We start from the raw sequence: 17,211 nt of genomic DNA, 5'->3' as shown, positions 1-17,211 counted from the left end.
TTGCTTAAAGAAAGGTTGAAGGAACTATGCAATATATTGGAGCCCTACCCGATGGTCACTGGATGTCCTACTCATGCTTCATCTCCCAAGATTTTGCCAGCAATTGTTCCCTTTCAGTATTACTGTGTATTTCAAGCCTATCTTCATAATGTACAATCTTTAAAAAAGCATAGATGGACAGCCATATAAATTTAACAACTACATAAATAATGTGGAGTCGTTCCCTCTATTTCTGATGCTCAGACCTCTGTGCCGTTGCATGACACCTGTTCTGCACTGCACAAGATAGAGGCATTAGCAGATTTGGGGGAACCCCAAAGTTTGTAGAAGTACAAATATTTTGTGGGGGAGGGCTAAGAGAGGTGAAGCACAAAAACAGGCCATTGAGGATTGAGTGAGCTTCAGAGGCCAAGGATTGCTGACTGACAGTTGCAAGGTGGGGGCAGGAAAACAGGTGGAACGGGGAATAGAATTGAGTAGCCCAGTTACAACTGGTTTGTAAATGACTTGCCATATGTCCCAATTGTAATTGACTGTGTTCAGTACAATTATATGATGTTCCATTTACCTGGCAAGTGATTGGAACTGTAATGTTCTTCAGTTGCAAACCGTAACACTTGTTGAACCATTCACAAAACTAGTTAGGTTTGCACCATTCTGCACTCTGAGCTGATCATCTTTTTCTCCTTCAGTTTATAGACAACATTACCTCACGTGAACAAGTGGATCAAGCTGAGTATTATCTTTACAAGTAAGCAACCTTTTTGGTTTCCAAACTTTGATTTATGAGGTAAAGAAATCAAGGCTATTGAATATATTATTTGTGGGCCAGTGCGCCCTATAGGGTGAAAAATACTGTAATTCAGAAACTTAGAGAGTGGTCAGTGGACAATTGAAGAAAGGTAATATTGTAGGGTGGTATGATTTTTATTAGAGAAAAAAGAACATCAAAGGACTCCCCCAACAAAACGTGATACTTGGAATTCCTTCCTTCCTTTTACTTAGCATGGTTTTTCTTTTTCTTTTTCTTCTCTAATAAAACGCCCATTCTGATTAGCTGATAGTTTACGTTGTCTGTATATGTTGCTATAGTTGTGTTTTTTGTATATTTTAAAAAGCAGTAAGAATTAATTATTTAAAAAACACCCAACTCACTTGGCTAAAAAAAGTACTTACACAGCTTTATGGTAGTGACATATTTATGTCTTACATATCACCATCCATAAATGCTTTGTTCACTTACCTTTAAAAAAAATACGCAGCACTTTTTTACTGCCAAATGTCAAAGGCTGTGTGAAAGATTAAACACGAAAGTGCTACCACTGACTCATTATTCAAAGATACCAGCATCCCGTTGGCTAGGACCTTAGATATGGTCTTAATTTGCATATCGTCTTGGCATCAGAAGCGTTTAATTATTGCTTCGTTCTTAGCTATCTTGCTTATGTAGGAACAGCTGGGAAATGAGGTTTAGAAGTTGTAGAAAGGTCAGCAGTAGCTGGAAAATACAGATGGCAGCCAAGATGGTACAGTAAACATGGCTGGCACCCTGCCTAGTACAGGTAAGTAACTGCGCACAGATTTCTCTTTTTCAACACAAGCTCTTTTGGATTCATTAGTAACCTGTAATTACCTGTTTGGTCTGTTATTTCACGGGAAAACTCATTTATGATTTTATAGCTGTCTTGCCTCACCTAAGCATGGGCAGTGAAGGGATGCCGTAAGTGGGCAGGAGGAGAGCGATGGGACCTGTGAGCACAGAGTGTAAATGAGATTTATGGAAATGATCGTGGCAAATTGGCCAAGTCTTTCCTGGAGAAGTTTGGAGGGGAAGCATCTGCAGAGCTGGGGGAGGACAAGGATATTTCATTGTCCATTACCTCCAATGTCGTGGAAATATGCCTGCTTGGAAGGGCTAATTAAGAGGCAAGCCTGAGCACCAACTGGCAAATGGGAAGATTTTCCTAAGTGCTAATTGTTCCGTCTTCAGAATTTGTGAACTGCTCAGCCATCTCGGGAATAATAGTGTTTCCTCTTCGGTTTCTTTGTTTTTTGTTTTAATACGACATATTTCCTTTTGCTTAAACGTAGCACATTCTTCCTGAATTGTAACGTCACTGTTAAATTAGCTGTTAGTTATGATGGTACTCATTTTCCTAAACATCAAACAAAACAAAGAGAACAAAGGGTAACAGGCGCACACTTTGGGGAGCTGTGGTTGGCTGCTTTTTCCTATTTAATACACATTTAGTGTGAAACTAACTTTTTCCCTCGTGCAAAATAGCTCCAAGGCTCACATTGCCCAACCTGGAAAAATAAGTAAATTGACAGCTCAGAGAAATTGGTGAATATTATACATGGGCCTAGCTGGTCTGTGTTTTTCAGCTTGCTTCCTCCTCTTTGCCCCCAATTCTCAGTGTCATTTTTTAAAAAAATTAAAAACTTGCATACTGCACCATTTTGAGAGAGAGAGTACAGTATAGTGTTCTGAGCTTTTGCACTTCTTTCAATAAATGAAAGGAGAAATGCTGAGTTTTACTCAGAGTAGATCCATTGAAATTAATGAACCTAACTTAGTCATGTGGATTAATTTCACTGGATCTTCTCTGAGTGGAACTTAGCTAAATATCACCTAATTCATTTTTGTACGACAGTGGTAGTAGGAAGGGATCTATAACCTCAGAAACTAATGTGATTCCTTTTTGCAAGTCATAAAGGGCTTCAGTTAATTACCCTGCTTCCCAATGGTAATGAAATAGTAAATGCAAACATTCTAGGCTGTTTGAAATATGCTCTAAATTCTAAATAAAATCAAAATGTGCAGAAATGCACAGCTACAGCCATGTGCCAAGGAAAAAGAAAAGTGGAGAAAGATATTTCTCAGGTTTGTATAACACAATGCGATATTTATAGCACATACATTGCCACCTTTTCCTCAGTGGCAGTTCACTCAGCTTTCTTTCTTTCTGTTTAAATGCCTGAGTTCTAAGTAGAGCAGGAAAAAGGTTATTGTTATAAATGAGGGAGAGAACATGACTTCTCTCTGTGGGATGAACTAGCCAGTGTTTTGCATGTTGTTTTGGAACAGGAAGTGCCCAGTCCAGTCTCACTTCTGCCTTGAATTACAAGCCACTGTAAAACACATGGGTGTTTAGGCCTATATGATTTAGGCTCCTGATATGTGAAATACTGCTTGCTTGCTTGCTTGCTTGCTTGCTTGCTTCCCTGCAGACCCTCTTGTAGTTCTGCCGCCCTCAAAAGTTTGGGAGGGAGATGGCCGAGGACATGGCATTCTCTGTGGCAGTCCCTAAGATGTGAAATTCCTTCCCCCACAGGGTTGCACCTGGCTCCTTCTTTGTATAGTTTCTGCTGAATGCTGTCTTTTGAAACCTGAGATACATATTTTAGGACTCACTCTGTTTTACTGATTGTGAATCGTTTCAACTAATTTTAATACTGGGTTCCTATATTGTTTAAACCCCTGGGACCTCATGGTAAAAAATGGGTAAGAAATTCATTTAAAAATAATGATTTGCTTCAGTCTCTCCCCCCCCAACCCCCCCCCTGCAACATGAAAATAATTAGTGTGGTGTAGTGGTTAGAATTTTGGACTAGGACCTGAGAGACTTCCAATCCCCACTCGGCTCTGAAGCTCACTTGGTGACCTCGGGCCAGTCACAGTCTCTCAGCCTAAACTACTTCACAGGGTTGTTGCAGAGATAAAGGGGGGGCAGGGCAGGGAGAGAACTGTGTACGCCACCTTGAATTCATTGGAGGAAAGGTGGGATATAAATGAAATATACAATTATTTAATTTTATTTATTTATTAGAAGCTGCCCTATCCACTCCATTTTCCACATTACAACCCTTAAGATATTTGAAGATGGCTATCATATTGCCTCTGTTCCAGGGTAAACATACCCAACTCCAGCTAAGTTGCTCATAAGGCTTGGTTTCCAGGCCCTTTTTCATCTTGATTGCACACATTCCAGCTTGTCAGTATCCTTCTTAAATTGTGATGCCCAGAACTGGACGCAGGTCTCCATTTGGGGTCTGACCAAGGCAGAATAGAGTGGTACTGTGGCTTTCCTTCATCTGGACACTATACTTCTGTTGATACATCTAAGACCCCCAGATCCTTTTCACATGTACTACTAGGAAGCCAGGTGCCCCCCCATCTTATATTTGTGCTGCTGTATTTGTAATAGAGCTGTATTTATCTTTGTTGTAAGTAAAATAGAAATAAAGTACCTGAGGCATATTAAACATATTAAGTGGGAGAATTAAGCACTTACTAAACTTTTGGCCCAATAGTGATGTATGGAAGTGAGAGCTGGACCATAAAGAAGGCTGATCGCCGAAGAATTGATGCTTTTGAATTATGGTGCTGGAGGAGACTCTTGAGAGTCCCATGGACTACAAGAAGATCAAACCTCTCCATTCTTAAGGAAATCAGCCCTGAGTGCTCACTGGAAGGACAGACCGTGAAGCTGAGGCTCCAATACTTTGGCCACCTCATGAGAAGAGAAGACTCCCTGGAAAAGACCCTGATGTTGGGAAAGATGGAGGGCACAAGGAGAAGGGAACGACAGAGGATGAGATGGTTGGATGGTGTTCTTGAAGCTACCAGCATGAGTTTGATCAAACTGCAGGAGGCAGTGGAGGACAGAAGTGCCTGGCGTGCTCTGGTCCATGGGGTCACGAAGAGTCGGACACTACTAAACGACTAAACAACAACAAAAACTTTTGGCTGAATTGTGCCCCATATAAATGGAAAGCAATTTTAACTGCTGCACTGTTTTGCCTGGATGCAATTGCTGAAGAAATCTGTTTAAAGCAGCCTCTGCACGACAGCCATTTTATGTGTACAGATCATTTTATGTGTACAGGAGCTGGTTCTTTTAATTACTTGTGTTACGGGAGCTGACTGATGAAGTTTCCCATTAAAATGCTTTCAGACAAGACCCACAAATCTAGCAATAAGTGTGAATGTGCACTATGATAGTTTCTTGTGTGGGAATTCTCTCATCTGGATGTTGAGCCAGCATTAAGAATTGAATGTCTCTTCTCCCAGGAGTGACTCATTCCCTTTCAAATTACCACTTGATAAATGGGGTTGTTTGGAGTAGCTCTTATTTCTCCCCTGATGGATGGTTTGTTTCTAGTGACTTCACAGTGACGTTATTTGGCTGTTAGTTGTTCATGCCACAAAACATTTAGAAGAAAACTTGATAAAGTGTCTGCTGTTTTTCTGCTTTCTGGACCTAAGTCAGACCCCACAGGGGTGCTCAAACCTTTTTCAAAGTGGGCCAGATTTGATGAAGTGAACATGCATGAGGGCCGACCAAAGTTGTTGAGCTTTTTTTTGGATTTGCTGAGCTTTTTTTCGAATTTTGCCCCAGGACATACACTGCGGGCCGATTTAGGCCCCCCAAACATGCTTGATTTATCGTATTGGCCCGAATATAAGCCACACCCTCAAATAAGCCACACCTTCAGAATTAAAGGGGGGAGACATTCCCCCACACCATTTTGCCAGCGACCTTCCCTCCCCCCACAGAGAGCAGCCCAGGAGCGTGGGGCAATGGCGCACAGCCCACCCACTGCTCCCAAGCGTCCCCGGAGCTGTTGGGGGAAAGGGAAGGTTGCGAATATAAGCCACACTTTAACTTGTCACTGTCAGAATTTGGAAAAAAATTGTGGCTTATATTCAGGCCAGTACGGTAAGTATTCCAGTCCTCAAAACGCTCACTCCAAGTGAAGGAAAAGAGTACCAATTGCCCCTAGTCAGGGCTGGCCCAAGACTTTGCTGCCTATGGTACGATGCATAATATCCAAAGCTGGTCATACTCTTTTGGCACCTGAGACAGGAAATCCCACAAGCATCTGTCCTCATCACTGGCAGTAGAGATTCAACAATGATAATAAAAAATTAAATGTTTTAGCAATTTGCAGCCTTTTCACGATACCTACAGTCAGCTGCCCAAGGCGGCTGTCCTACTCTGCATAATAGCAGAGCTGGCTGAGGCCACTGATTCATTGATTAAGTTGATTTAGGCCAGCTCCCTTATCTATTCCACGCTGCTGTAAGACTCTGATCTCTTGAGGGATCATCCAATAGCAGCTGGTTATCAGAAATTTAATGAGAGCTTCCCCTCACCTCCCAGGGTACTTTCCTACCAGCAGCGTTTCACAAATGCCCAGCACACTTCTCTGGCGCATGTGCTCACTTAAAATATAGTCACCTGTGCTCACCATCTTTCTTATTTGCACACCCCTCTCTCTCTCTCTCTCTCTCTCTCTCTCTCTCTCTCTCTCTCTCACACACACACACACACACACACACACACACACAGGCTGGCTCTGCTTTCTTCATTCTCCTGGTAAAGAGCTCCCTGGCATCTAATCCTGACTCATAGGAAGAAAGGTGTCACCAGTGCTAATAACCAAAGGAGGCAGATGGAGCTAATTGTACAACAATTTATTGTTAGAGCCCCATTACCTCCTGGGTATAATCGAGGCAGTGTAATATTGTTCAATACAATAAGGCTTTTAAAATTAATTACGTATTCATGATAAGCCTGGCATGTGACTTCACAGTCATGAGCTGCAGCACAGCTTGAAGGTAGACATCTTGGGTGCATCATTAATCAGAGAGGCTGATTTTGGTAACATATTCATGACTGTTTCCCAGGAGTAAGGCATTGTTGGTATGCCCTGCACACCCGTGTTCCCCTGGGTGCGAAGCCTCAAACAGCAGATCCATGTGTTCCTAACCTGTGTTTGAATGTAAAAAGAAGCGAGACTTGATTTGTTTTTAATACAAGGCCTCCATTTGTTTTTCTTGACATTTCATCTCATCCATTATATTTCTGGCATTTTCGATTGGTGCAGTGCTGGGGGCAGGCGCACAGAGTGGAATATGGTTGTCATAGTGAAGAATTAGGAGATTAAGTGGGTAGGAACGAACGAATAAAGCAGCAGCTGCCCTGTACAGAAGTAATGAGGGGCAGAGGGTGCAAAAAGATACCACACTAGCATAGCTTAAGCAAAAATAAAGTAGTTGCAAATGAACATTTTTGGACTAACAGCAGAGCCATGCGATGTGTGTTCCTTTCATATTATATCATACCAAATTTAAATTCAGTCACCAAGTTTTTAAATTAAGCTTTCCGGGTGCTGTACAAAGATTTAATAACAACACAGGTTCTGTCATCAGGTTTATAATCTACTGAGCCTTTGCCACTCAAAGATTTTGGGCTCCAACTCCAGTCTGCCACAGACAGCCCTCAGTATGTTTGAAAATTATAGATCCAAAAAGTAATGGAACAACAAAGACTACTAGTACTACTAATGAACTTTTATTAGCCTTTTACTTTAGGGTTTGGGATTTTCCAAACAGTTTTAAGATTGCCATTCTCATTAAAACAGCAACAGTGCACAACTAGAATTTGAAGATTACATCTCGGTTCAGCTCAAAACATGAAAAATAGCTGTGAGATCTAGGATGTGCTACCCTGTTCATTCACACAAACAATGTCTACTTGTTGTGTTGTTATGGGAAACATTTTCCAGAGATATGGAAAACATATCTCTGAAGGCTTCCTACCCTTAAATTATTTGCTCTCTTCTGGTAATTACAGAAACAGTTAAGGATTTCAAGCTCTCATGTCGCTAAAAAATACAGGCATTTTTCAGAGGCCTTGTTTAAACATTGAAGATGTGCCCTATTTGACACTGCATGAAGTGTTCGCAGCTTAAGTATGTGATTAGTTTGTAGCGTAGACTTGTTTGCTGCCTGCTCTTGAACAGATATATCTTCCTCTCTAATTGTGCTCTGTGCCCCCATTCAGAGTTGATAGCTGCCACAACAATGTGTCCTTATTATAGTGAGGAATTGGTTAACTACATACATCTACAGTGGGTCAAGGGGAGAAATCGAAATACCGTTTCTATCCTGTTTGAGGTTATGGCTCTGTATAATTTTCACTGAGGAAGGAATGCAGCTAACTAGTAAACCTGACCTTTTAAGCATTATTGAAAAAAACAGTACTTATATGAGTTTTATCTGGTGCATTACAGACTTGCTGATGTTTGGATAATGTTTCCAAAGTAAGAAGTTAAATGTTTTGAATGGCTCATTAAAAAATAATAATATAAATGACATAAGCAACAGGGGAAAATATTACTCAAGCAAATGTCTGGCTGTAAATTAGACTTTATTGTAGTTGTGCTGTGACTATGGAAAGCACCAGAGAATCTCTTTTCAGGTTGCTATAGTAACAGCTCACTCCATCATCCTCCAGTGTTTTCAGGGGCCTATCAGAGTGTGTGCTCTAACACTAGATTATTAAAGGAATTTGTATTCAAATCCAGTCATTTTCAACTGGGTGAAGCCCAAAAGTAATTTTTAAGAGGAAGAAATCCTTAATGACTGTTTTCTTTATTGTGAGTAGATTTTTTTTTAAAAAAAGGAAAGGCATTTCCCAGTTTGGTTTCTTAAGTATTTCAAAGAGTTTGTAGCTTTACAGTGAAAACAGTATCCGATCTTTATTTATACATGAAAAAGCATATTCTTTTTTTCCTACAGAAGGAGAGGAGGAATGGGCGGGAGATTACAGGAGAGCAAAACCTCAGGGAAACTAGTTCTTAAAATGTTTGTTCTTTAGGCATACATCACTGAACAGTGATGACAACAAAAGAGAAACATTGATCTTTCTTCTTCTTTCCTATCCTTTGAGGATTTTTATTTTTTTATTTTTAAAAAAGATTCCAAAGCTATGTTTAGGGGTTTTAAACAAACAAGCAAAACTCTCTTACATCATACATGTAATAAACCTAAGATGTAAAGAAAATGGAAAACTGCGCTTAACTGGTGCTTGTGTTTTTGTACCTGTGGAGACCTGTGGGTTAGATGCTACGGTCAAGGGTTTGATTTTGACATAAATCTTATTCAGGTGTTATTCGTGCATAGTAGTGGGACTATGCATCTGGTCCTAGCGGCCAGCATCTTGCACAGTACTGAACTGGAGTTGACATCTGCATAGAGAAATCCTGTGCATGAGCACATCTGGTCTGATGCATCTGTGTTTTATTCCAGAGGCAACATATCATAATCCTGTGCTTGAAGAGTTTCTGATTGGCTAGTTTCACCTAGGCTAGTGCTGAGGCTCAGGCCATGAAGCTAGTAGTTACAATATTCCAGATTCCTGACGGATTCTTGGGAGTGGGCTTGGGCAGACCTCTGGAGGCAAGGTAATTCCACAACTGTGGCCAGCAGCTGATAATGCTGTTGCATTGAGCTTGGTGCATAAATGGTACAGTTACGACCGTGCAACGGAATGAGGCAGTCTCTAAAGAATGTGTGTATTGAACCTTGGAGTTTTAGGCATTTATACCACAACTCACCTTTCTCTCCCCCCCCACCCCAACATATGAGAAGTGATGTCTAAGCTGACTGTGCCAGTCATTGGTTAGATGATTTGGTTGGACTAGATGACCCTTGAAATAGCTTTCAATTCTATAATTCTGTATGGATTGTTGTACAATGTTAGATGCATTTATCAAGCAAGATCCAGCCAAATTCAAGCATGTGTTTAATTTGGACCAAATCATTCAGCGATTGCCCAAATTGAGATCCATATAATTAAGCGGATAGTAAACCTATCCTATATGCAGATTTATTGGGATAAATTTCATAATTTTGAAGGAAATTTCCTTTGGATGCTCAGTAGATTAGGTTGATGTTGTTGTTGTTTTTAAAAAATAGCCTTTATGTTCCATGTTAGTGGTTATAACAAAATATTTAAAATTAATGTTATCTCTTTAAATTCTTGGCTGAAAAAAACCCTCTGCAGGTCTGATAGCCTTTCTTTAAAGAGTGGGTGAACAATGATTGCATTTTCATAGTTTATTTACTGGAAAATGTAAATAACAGGCCTAGTTCAGTGGGGAAGCGGGCAAAGAAGAAAGCTACTTCTTTGTCCTTATTTGCTTTGAAATTCTCTCCTTCCCCCTTGATTTCAGTAGCTGTGTAAAAGGTTTAAATAATAGTAATTGCCGTAGCTGTTAAATAGATTTGTGACACATTGCACAGAGGAAATGTTTCCTTAATGCCATTGGAAATTTTAATTTTTACAAAGCTTGCTTGGGAGGGAATCCCTTCTTTTACTGCCTGGGATGTAGAGTTAAAGTGTGCACTGTTCCTACAAGAACTTGTGCACTGAATAGGTTGTACAAGGATTTGAAAAGGGGGAGGGGGCATGTGCATGCATACATATAAATGGATGCAAGGTTGACATAGGCCAGGAGATAAAAGGAAAGCTTCTTTTACTCATGGATGATTAAAAGCCAACTTTCAAGAAGCAAAGGGTTTTGTGGGGCAGTTTTCTTTTGACAGCGAGACGTGATCAGTGCCCCTGGGCCTTTTTTATTTTTTTATTTTATAATGCAGAGGATTTCTTCCACTGCTTACAGCTTGAAATGGCAGACAAAGGAGATTTCCTGGTGATGTCCTCCCAAGCCCTCTACTTTCTATACTAAGCCTGCCTGGAATCTATTTGATTATTAAGCTTTGTACCTAAAAATATGCCTGGGAAGAGAGAACGTGGCATTTTTTTAAAAGCTAAAGCTTTAACACAGAGAGCTATGACTTACATTTACAAAGTGAAGTGGCTTTGGATTCATTCCAGCAGATCAGCTTATTTCTGGCAGTTTGAAAGCTTCATCAGCAATTGAAGCGTTTGTTTTCTGTCTGGTTTCCTCTGAAATTATGTTAAAATTTGAAGTAAACTGGGGTGGAGGTAGGGCAGGAAATCTGTTTAGAAAAATAAATGCCACATGCAGATTTTTGGAACGCATACATGCAATGTATGCCACTGCATTTCACTAAAACACATGGATCTGATTTACCTTGAGCAAGAACTTGGAAACAGCTCCCTGGTGCATAGGCAACATGGTAAAATAGGCACATTTGGCTGCTTCAGAGGCGAGCAAGTATCCTTCATTCACAGTGTATGCATACTGTATGTATGATATGGAAAGTGGTTCCAATAGGGTTGCCATACATCATCCGGACATATCTGGAATACTGCAGTTGGCAGTAGGGTCCGGGCTCAACAACTTTGGGCAAAACTGAAAACAGCTCAACTTTTCTGTCCAGATTTTCACTGTTTGAAATAGGGCAGTGTTTCTCAACTTTGGGTCCCCAGCTGTTGTTGGACCTACATCTCCCATCACTCTTGACTACTGGTCTTGCTAGCTAGGGATGATGAGAATTGTAGTCCAGCAACAGCTGGGGACACAAGGTTGAGAAACTCTGAAATAGGGCAACCCCATCTTAAAACAACCTTTGACTTGGGCTACTTCATTTTAGAACTTAGAAATAAAGTAAATTCTTAAGCTAGGGACTCCATAATTTGTCACAACCTCAGTGGTGCCTGGTGCTTGTTTGAACCAGTAGGGCATAAGGTGGAGAGACCAACATAAAGTGGAGGCAGAGCCATTGATGGGCAGAGCCAACTAATTATAGTTTTTTACCCATCCTCCCTGCTGAGTTCTTCAAGAGCAACAATGAGGCTAAGGAGGAAGAAGCTGACAGGCAGTGCTACCCCCTGGGCTTGTTATAAGTAAGAAGCAGGGGTTGGCTGAGGGCAGAGGAAATGCCCCATTGGCCCAAATCAGTGGTGTCCAAACTTTTTTTAAAGAGGGCCAGATTTGATGAAGTGAAGGGCTGTGAGGGCCAACCAAAGGGCCAACCAAAGTTGTTGACCATTTTAAAAGGATTTTACCCATGAAATAAACTGCCACAGGGGCTGAATTAAACCAACCAGCGGCCCGGATTAAGCCCCTGAAATGGTCTTTGGACATGCCTGTCCCAAGTGGACCAGCCTCCACTGCATTAATTCCTGCTAATTCCAGTTTTCTTTGTCCTGGATATGAATGATGTGAACCGCCCTGAGATCCATGGATGAAAGGCAGTATACTAAATGAGTGAGTGAGTGAGTGAGTGAGTGTGAGTAAGTAAGTAAGTAAGTAAGTAAGTAACTCACCCTTTCCCCTTTTTCCTTTTTACATTTAGAGAAAGACAGCCTTTTCTCTCTACAGTTTCTATTTTAGAAGCATGAGCGTAATCCCACTGAAATCAGCTGTTGCATGCATGAAATTTTGGGTGTAGCATTGAAGTTGTATGTAGTTACAGTGCTGCTGGGTTTCTGGATTGCTGTACAAATATGAGCACGTCAATACAGCAGTTTGAAACGTAGTAGCACCCAACAAAAATTTTAAGATCCTTGTGTTGTTTCTTCTGCTTTTAAGGGCATACAGTGGTACCTCGGGTTAAGAACTTAATTTGTTCTGGAGGTCCGTTCTTAACCTGAAACAGTTCTTAACCTGAGGTACCACTTTAGCTAATGGGGCCACCCACTGCCGCCGCCATGCGATTTCTGTTCTCATCCTGAAGCAAAGTTCTTAACCCGAGGTATTATTTTTGGGTTAGCAGAGTCTGTAACCTGAAGCGTCTGTAACCCGAGGTACCACTGTATACACAAATTATATCCTCTTGTTCCTCTTTAAGTAATCTCAGTGAATTATTGGCTGTGGCTCCAAACTCTCAATCACTGGTATATATCAGATCCTCCATTCCTCTTACAGAGTTGAAACAGAGATTCTAGTCCCCTTTTTATGACACTCTGGCAGGTAGCACATTCTGCCTCTCTCATCTGCGCCAAGAGCTGGAAAAAGCTGGGGCTGTGGCCTTCCAGACCCGGTATTGCCTTCATACTCTTTGCACTTAAGTTTTGGTGTAACGTCCCAGGGTTGCATAGTCAGGCTTGAGCTACAGGACCTTGGCTAGTTCTAAGCAGTCAACTTGCTCAGACAAGTCTGGAGATCAAGGGAGACGTGTTATCCCTCTTGACCCAGGCTACTCCTCCCAGACTCTGCTTCGTTGCCAACAATGGGCGGCCTTAAAAAAAGTAGTCCTCTGGCTTAGAGCCTGTCACCTTTCAGTCAGTGCCTTCCTTGTGCCTGCTGGGATGGGGCGCAGGCACTGAGGAGTCTGAGGGTGTAGAAAGAATCTGTCGCAGGGGAGTTCTCAGTTCAGAGGTCTCTGACTTCAAGGGGCTGTGGCTTGCTCTACTGGTTCTCTTCATCCAGTGGGCTTTTCTTTTGTGCTAGAGTCCTGGCTGCTGCTTGAGAGTGAAGCCTTGACAGCTGATGGCAGCTGATCAAGGAAATGTGGCCTTCTGAAGAATTCACAGGCTGTGACAGTGTTTCTTACACGGAGCTTTCTCTATCTTATTTGGAGAAATTTCAGCGTAATCCTGGGGTGAGTATGATTTAGTCATCCTCCGCTGCTTGAGAGGGAGAGTTTGGAAATGCCTTCCAGTCCAGTGGCTCTGAGGATCTGTCAGATTGATTTCTTTGCATAAATATTAACGAACAGAAGGCCAGAGTTACAGCAGGGCTCTTTAGGGATCTTTCCTTTTGAAAGAATAGGTGATAAGGAACGTGGAGGAATAAAGATAGCAGAAAGCCACAGGGAAACCTCATGGTCTTTCCATTCAGTACACAAGAAGTGCCAGAGGGTCCCCTCTTCATTTAACTCCTTGGGTATTCTTTCGATTATCATAGCTGGCTTCCTGTAGTCTTAAGATGCAATGCACCAAGCACTGCTCCACACAGCTCTCTTTCCTTTCAGTAAGGTTTGCGCAGGAACTGTGATAAATAGATTACACATTCCACCCCCACCCCCAGTCTTCCTCGGGTCCTTGTACATATTGCACAGCCTAGTTATATCCTGTTATCTGAGATTTATCAGCAGAGATATACTAACAATTCCTTCAGTTGAATTATAATAATAATAATAATAATAATAATAATAATAATAATACATATTTTTAAAAGCATCTACTGTGCCATTTTTTGAGTTTTCATCCAGGTCATAGGGAACTAAAATGGACAAAAAGGAACCAGACCCTTCTTGAATGGAGTGTTGGGTCCTTAGGGAGCCTTTCACACGGTCGTGCACACACTGCTACCAACAGTCATCTGAGCACGGTTACCTACAGTACCCAAACTTGGCTCTGCCGTGAGTACAGCTCATTCTCTCTACTTATGCTGGTGTTTATTACTATTGATGGAGCTACTCAACAAGAGAAGTGATCATCCCAATCCTTCAGTCATTTGTGCTGGAAACAGCCCAAATGAAACCAATTGACAATTGATTCAGAAAGGCAGAAAGTCACAAAGGGGCGTCTGCCGCAGCAACCAAAAGGTGAGGTTACCTAGAGTTCTTTGAATTCTACACCATAGCTATTTGACAGTGATGAGTCACATATTCACATGAGTGATCCATGCCTTTGGTGGCTAGTCACCATCTCATTACCTCAGTTGTTTGTCTGAATCCACCTGAAGTTGTTGTTTACAAACACATTTTGGTGCTTTGATATTCGGAGTGACAGTTTGCCTTTCAGGGTCACTCTTCCCAAATAATCAACAGGCATAATCATCCCAGAGTGAATTTCTAGGCAGTTAATCACCTCAACAATTGCAGAGTTGGAAGGGACCATTGCTGCCCACTATTTGCCAGTGGCATTTGCCCCACCCAGGCCAGATCCTGCTGCTTCTAACATCCATTATCCTTCCTTTACAGAATAATCCAGTATCTCTTCCCTAGCCCAGGAGGACATAAACAGGAGGGAGAGAAAGGGATGGCTGTTCAGCCTTTATTTATCACAGGAAGAAGACTATTTTTCTGGTTGCCATTACCTTGGCAATGGCTGTGACTGGTTATCTGGAGCCAATTATTATAATGTACCAGAGTAACAAGACTGGTTTAATTTCATGCTAAGTTATTGGCAAACAAAACTGTTCTCTCTGCTTAAAGAAAAATAATATTTATCTGTCCAGCATCTAAAATGGTGCCATAGAAAGACAAAACCAGATGAACTCTGTCTGCAGGCAACATAAAGAGAAAAGGGGGAAGGAACAAAAAGAGAGAGCAAGCAACTGTAGAAACATCTCTTTAAAAGGCCCTGAAATCTTCCATTTCAGCTTGAATCCTAAATCAGAAAGAATCCCCAGGCTTAAGAATATGAGGAACAAAATGAGTCCCCAAAATTTTGTCTTTGTAGATAAGGACAAAGCAGTTGTCAGCCAATCTTTTTGCAATATAACCTTAGTAAGGGAACAAATGAATTTTGTAGGAAGTTTATGATACAGTACTGAAGAATATTTTTTCTTGAAGGTTTTCCTACCATGTTTCAGAATTCACATGTTTCCACACCCACAGTGAGGGCAGGATAGGGAACATTCAAAATGGCTATAGAGTTGTCTAGAAATTTGGCAATATGTCCTACATTTATGATTCTACAGCAGCCATTCATGATTCAAATGAACCATGATTTTATGTTTGTATAACTTTTGAAGCTACAAATCTCACCAGTTGCTCCTTGGCTACCTACGTTGTGACAGGGGAATATGAGTGAAAGCTACTTGTTGGGTCTAGAAACTGACATACCCAGTAGGAATTGTTGCTCACTATGGACTGGTATCTTGGGCTGATACAGTTGTTAATGGTAAGATTTAAGGGCTCCTGTTGGAAAAGGCATGGACCTGAAAACTCCACATCTTCTTAGTAGGGGCAGTTCTTTCTTTCTGTATCTGTTCTATTCCTGCCCTACTGTGCCTCAAGGGACGCTGTGGGTTAAACCACAGGGTGGCGCTGTGGGTTAAACCACAGAGCCTAGGACTTGCTGATCAGAAGGTCAGCGGTTCAAATCCCCGTGACGGGGTGAGCTCCCGTTGCTCGGTCCCAGCTCCTGCCAATCTAGCAGTTCGAAAGCACATCAAAGTGCAAGTAGATAAATAGGTACTGCTCCAGTGGGAAGGTAAACAGCGTTTCTGTGCACTGCTCTGGTTCGCCAGAAGCGGCTTAGTCATGCTGGCTACATGACCCGGAAGCTGTACGCCGGCTCCCTCGGCCCGGAAAGCGAGATGAGCTCCGCAACCCCACAGTCGGCCACGACTGGACCTAATGGTCAGGCGTCCCTTTACCTTTACCTTTACCTTTACCTTTACCTTTACTATGCCCCAAAGTGATACCTGGGAGGCATATGAAACTGGAGGTGGTGTCATGAACATAACCCACAGTGCTCTGGTGTTGCTGTTTGGTTAATCAAAGCTGTCTAGCTCATATTTTTAGTAAGGCCCCCAATGCTCCCCACCCCCAACTATTGTAAGCCTCTTGTCAGCTGGTGTGTGTATGTCTGCATTTACTTTCTTTGTGTGCTCCTGTCTGTCACAACTAGCAAGAGACTTGTCACACTCCCCCCCCCCCCCAGGCCAGTTAGGAAATATGTTGTGGGTTCTGTTTTCCTTTCTTTGAAACCCTCCTCCCCTTTTCAAATGTTAATCCTGTTGCTAGGGAGAAGTTATACTAGACATGACATCATTCATGTCTTCCCAAGCCATTCCTCTTGTGGCCATCCAGGGCTGTGACTTGTTCCATTCCCAAGGGGAGCTGGTACCCTTTGCAAATAGTGTTTGGTGTGTGTTTTGCATTAAAATGCAGCGTTTGGAAATTCTGAAGAAGCAGATTTCCAGTTCCTGTTACAGTTGGAACATCCATCTGAACTCTGGTTTTCTTAGCAGTAAATATATTCTTCTGTTTTAACTGCAATACTATGCAATGCTGTCTAAAGCATATCCCTGTTATCAGATCTGTGCTTTAAGCTGCTGGTAAACAGATACTCTAAATACTTCTTTTTCTTCTTTTTCTTTTTTTTAAGACAAATGTGTAGCATCTTCACTGACTGGAAACTAGTAGGTTTCCTCAACTCATCCCGCCCCCTTCAAAATGTCCTAAATCTCTAGAGATCAAATTTAACAACATTATATATTCAGCCAACAAACTTCATCGAGTACAGAACGTTAATTTTACATGCTGTATAAATATCTCAAGAGTTTTCTAATGGCAAAGAGCATTTAAGTAATGTAGTAGAGAGGGAAATCAATGGAGAACTCTGCTTAGTGTTGTTTAAATGTTGTATTTAAATGAATTCAAAGCTTTAAATTTGTTTCTGTTAGATTTTTTTTAAGAATACAAGTAAATATTTCCAAGAAAGATGTAAAGTTATTTTTGTATGCCACAACTGCTGCTCGAATTTTAATAGCCAAGAAATGGAAAACACAGTAATTACCAACGGTGGA

The 17,211-nt window shown here is 41.5% G+C and overlaps 1 protein-coding gene and 1 long non-coding RNA gene across 2 annotated transcripts in view; one reads left to right on the top strand and one right to left on the bottom strand.

The window, feature by feature from the left end:
- MRPS27 (mitochondrial ribosomal protein S27) overlaps nucleotides 1–17,211 on the top strand; it is a 53,371-nt gene that overhangs the window by 13,575 nt on the left and 22,585 nt on the right. Inside the window, exon 4 of the mRNA XM_081881240.1 lies at nucleotides 693–751. Within this exon, the coding sequence (XP_081737366.1) occupies nucleotides 693–751 (59 nt within the window). The remainder of the gene's footprint in view (nucleotides 1–692; nucleotides 752–17,211) is intronic.
- LOC309352663 lies at nucleotides 6,344–12,315 on the bottom strand. The gene is made up of 3 exons (XR_014161404.1): nucleotides 11,302–12,315; nucleotides 10,657–11,153; nucleotides 6,344–6,777 (listed from the first exon to the last, which is right to left on the bottom strand). It is a non-coding gene; the product is annotated as an uncharacterized lncRNA (long non-coding RNA).

The sequence above is a fragment of the Podarcis erhardii genome (genome assembly GCF_964252035.2).
Source record: "Podarcis erhardii genome assembly, chromosome: 11".
Classification (NCBI taxonomy): Eukaryota; Metazoa; Chordata; class Lepidosauria; order Squamata; family Lacertidae; genus Podarcis; species Podarcis erhardii.
The sequence above is the reverse complement of the archived record's forward strand: the minus strand, read 5'-3'. Positions and strand labels throughout refer to the sequence as shown.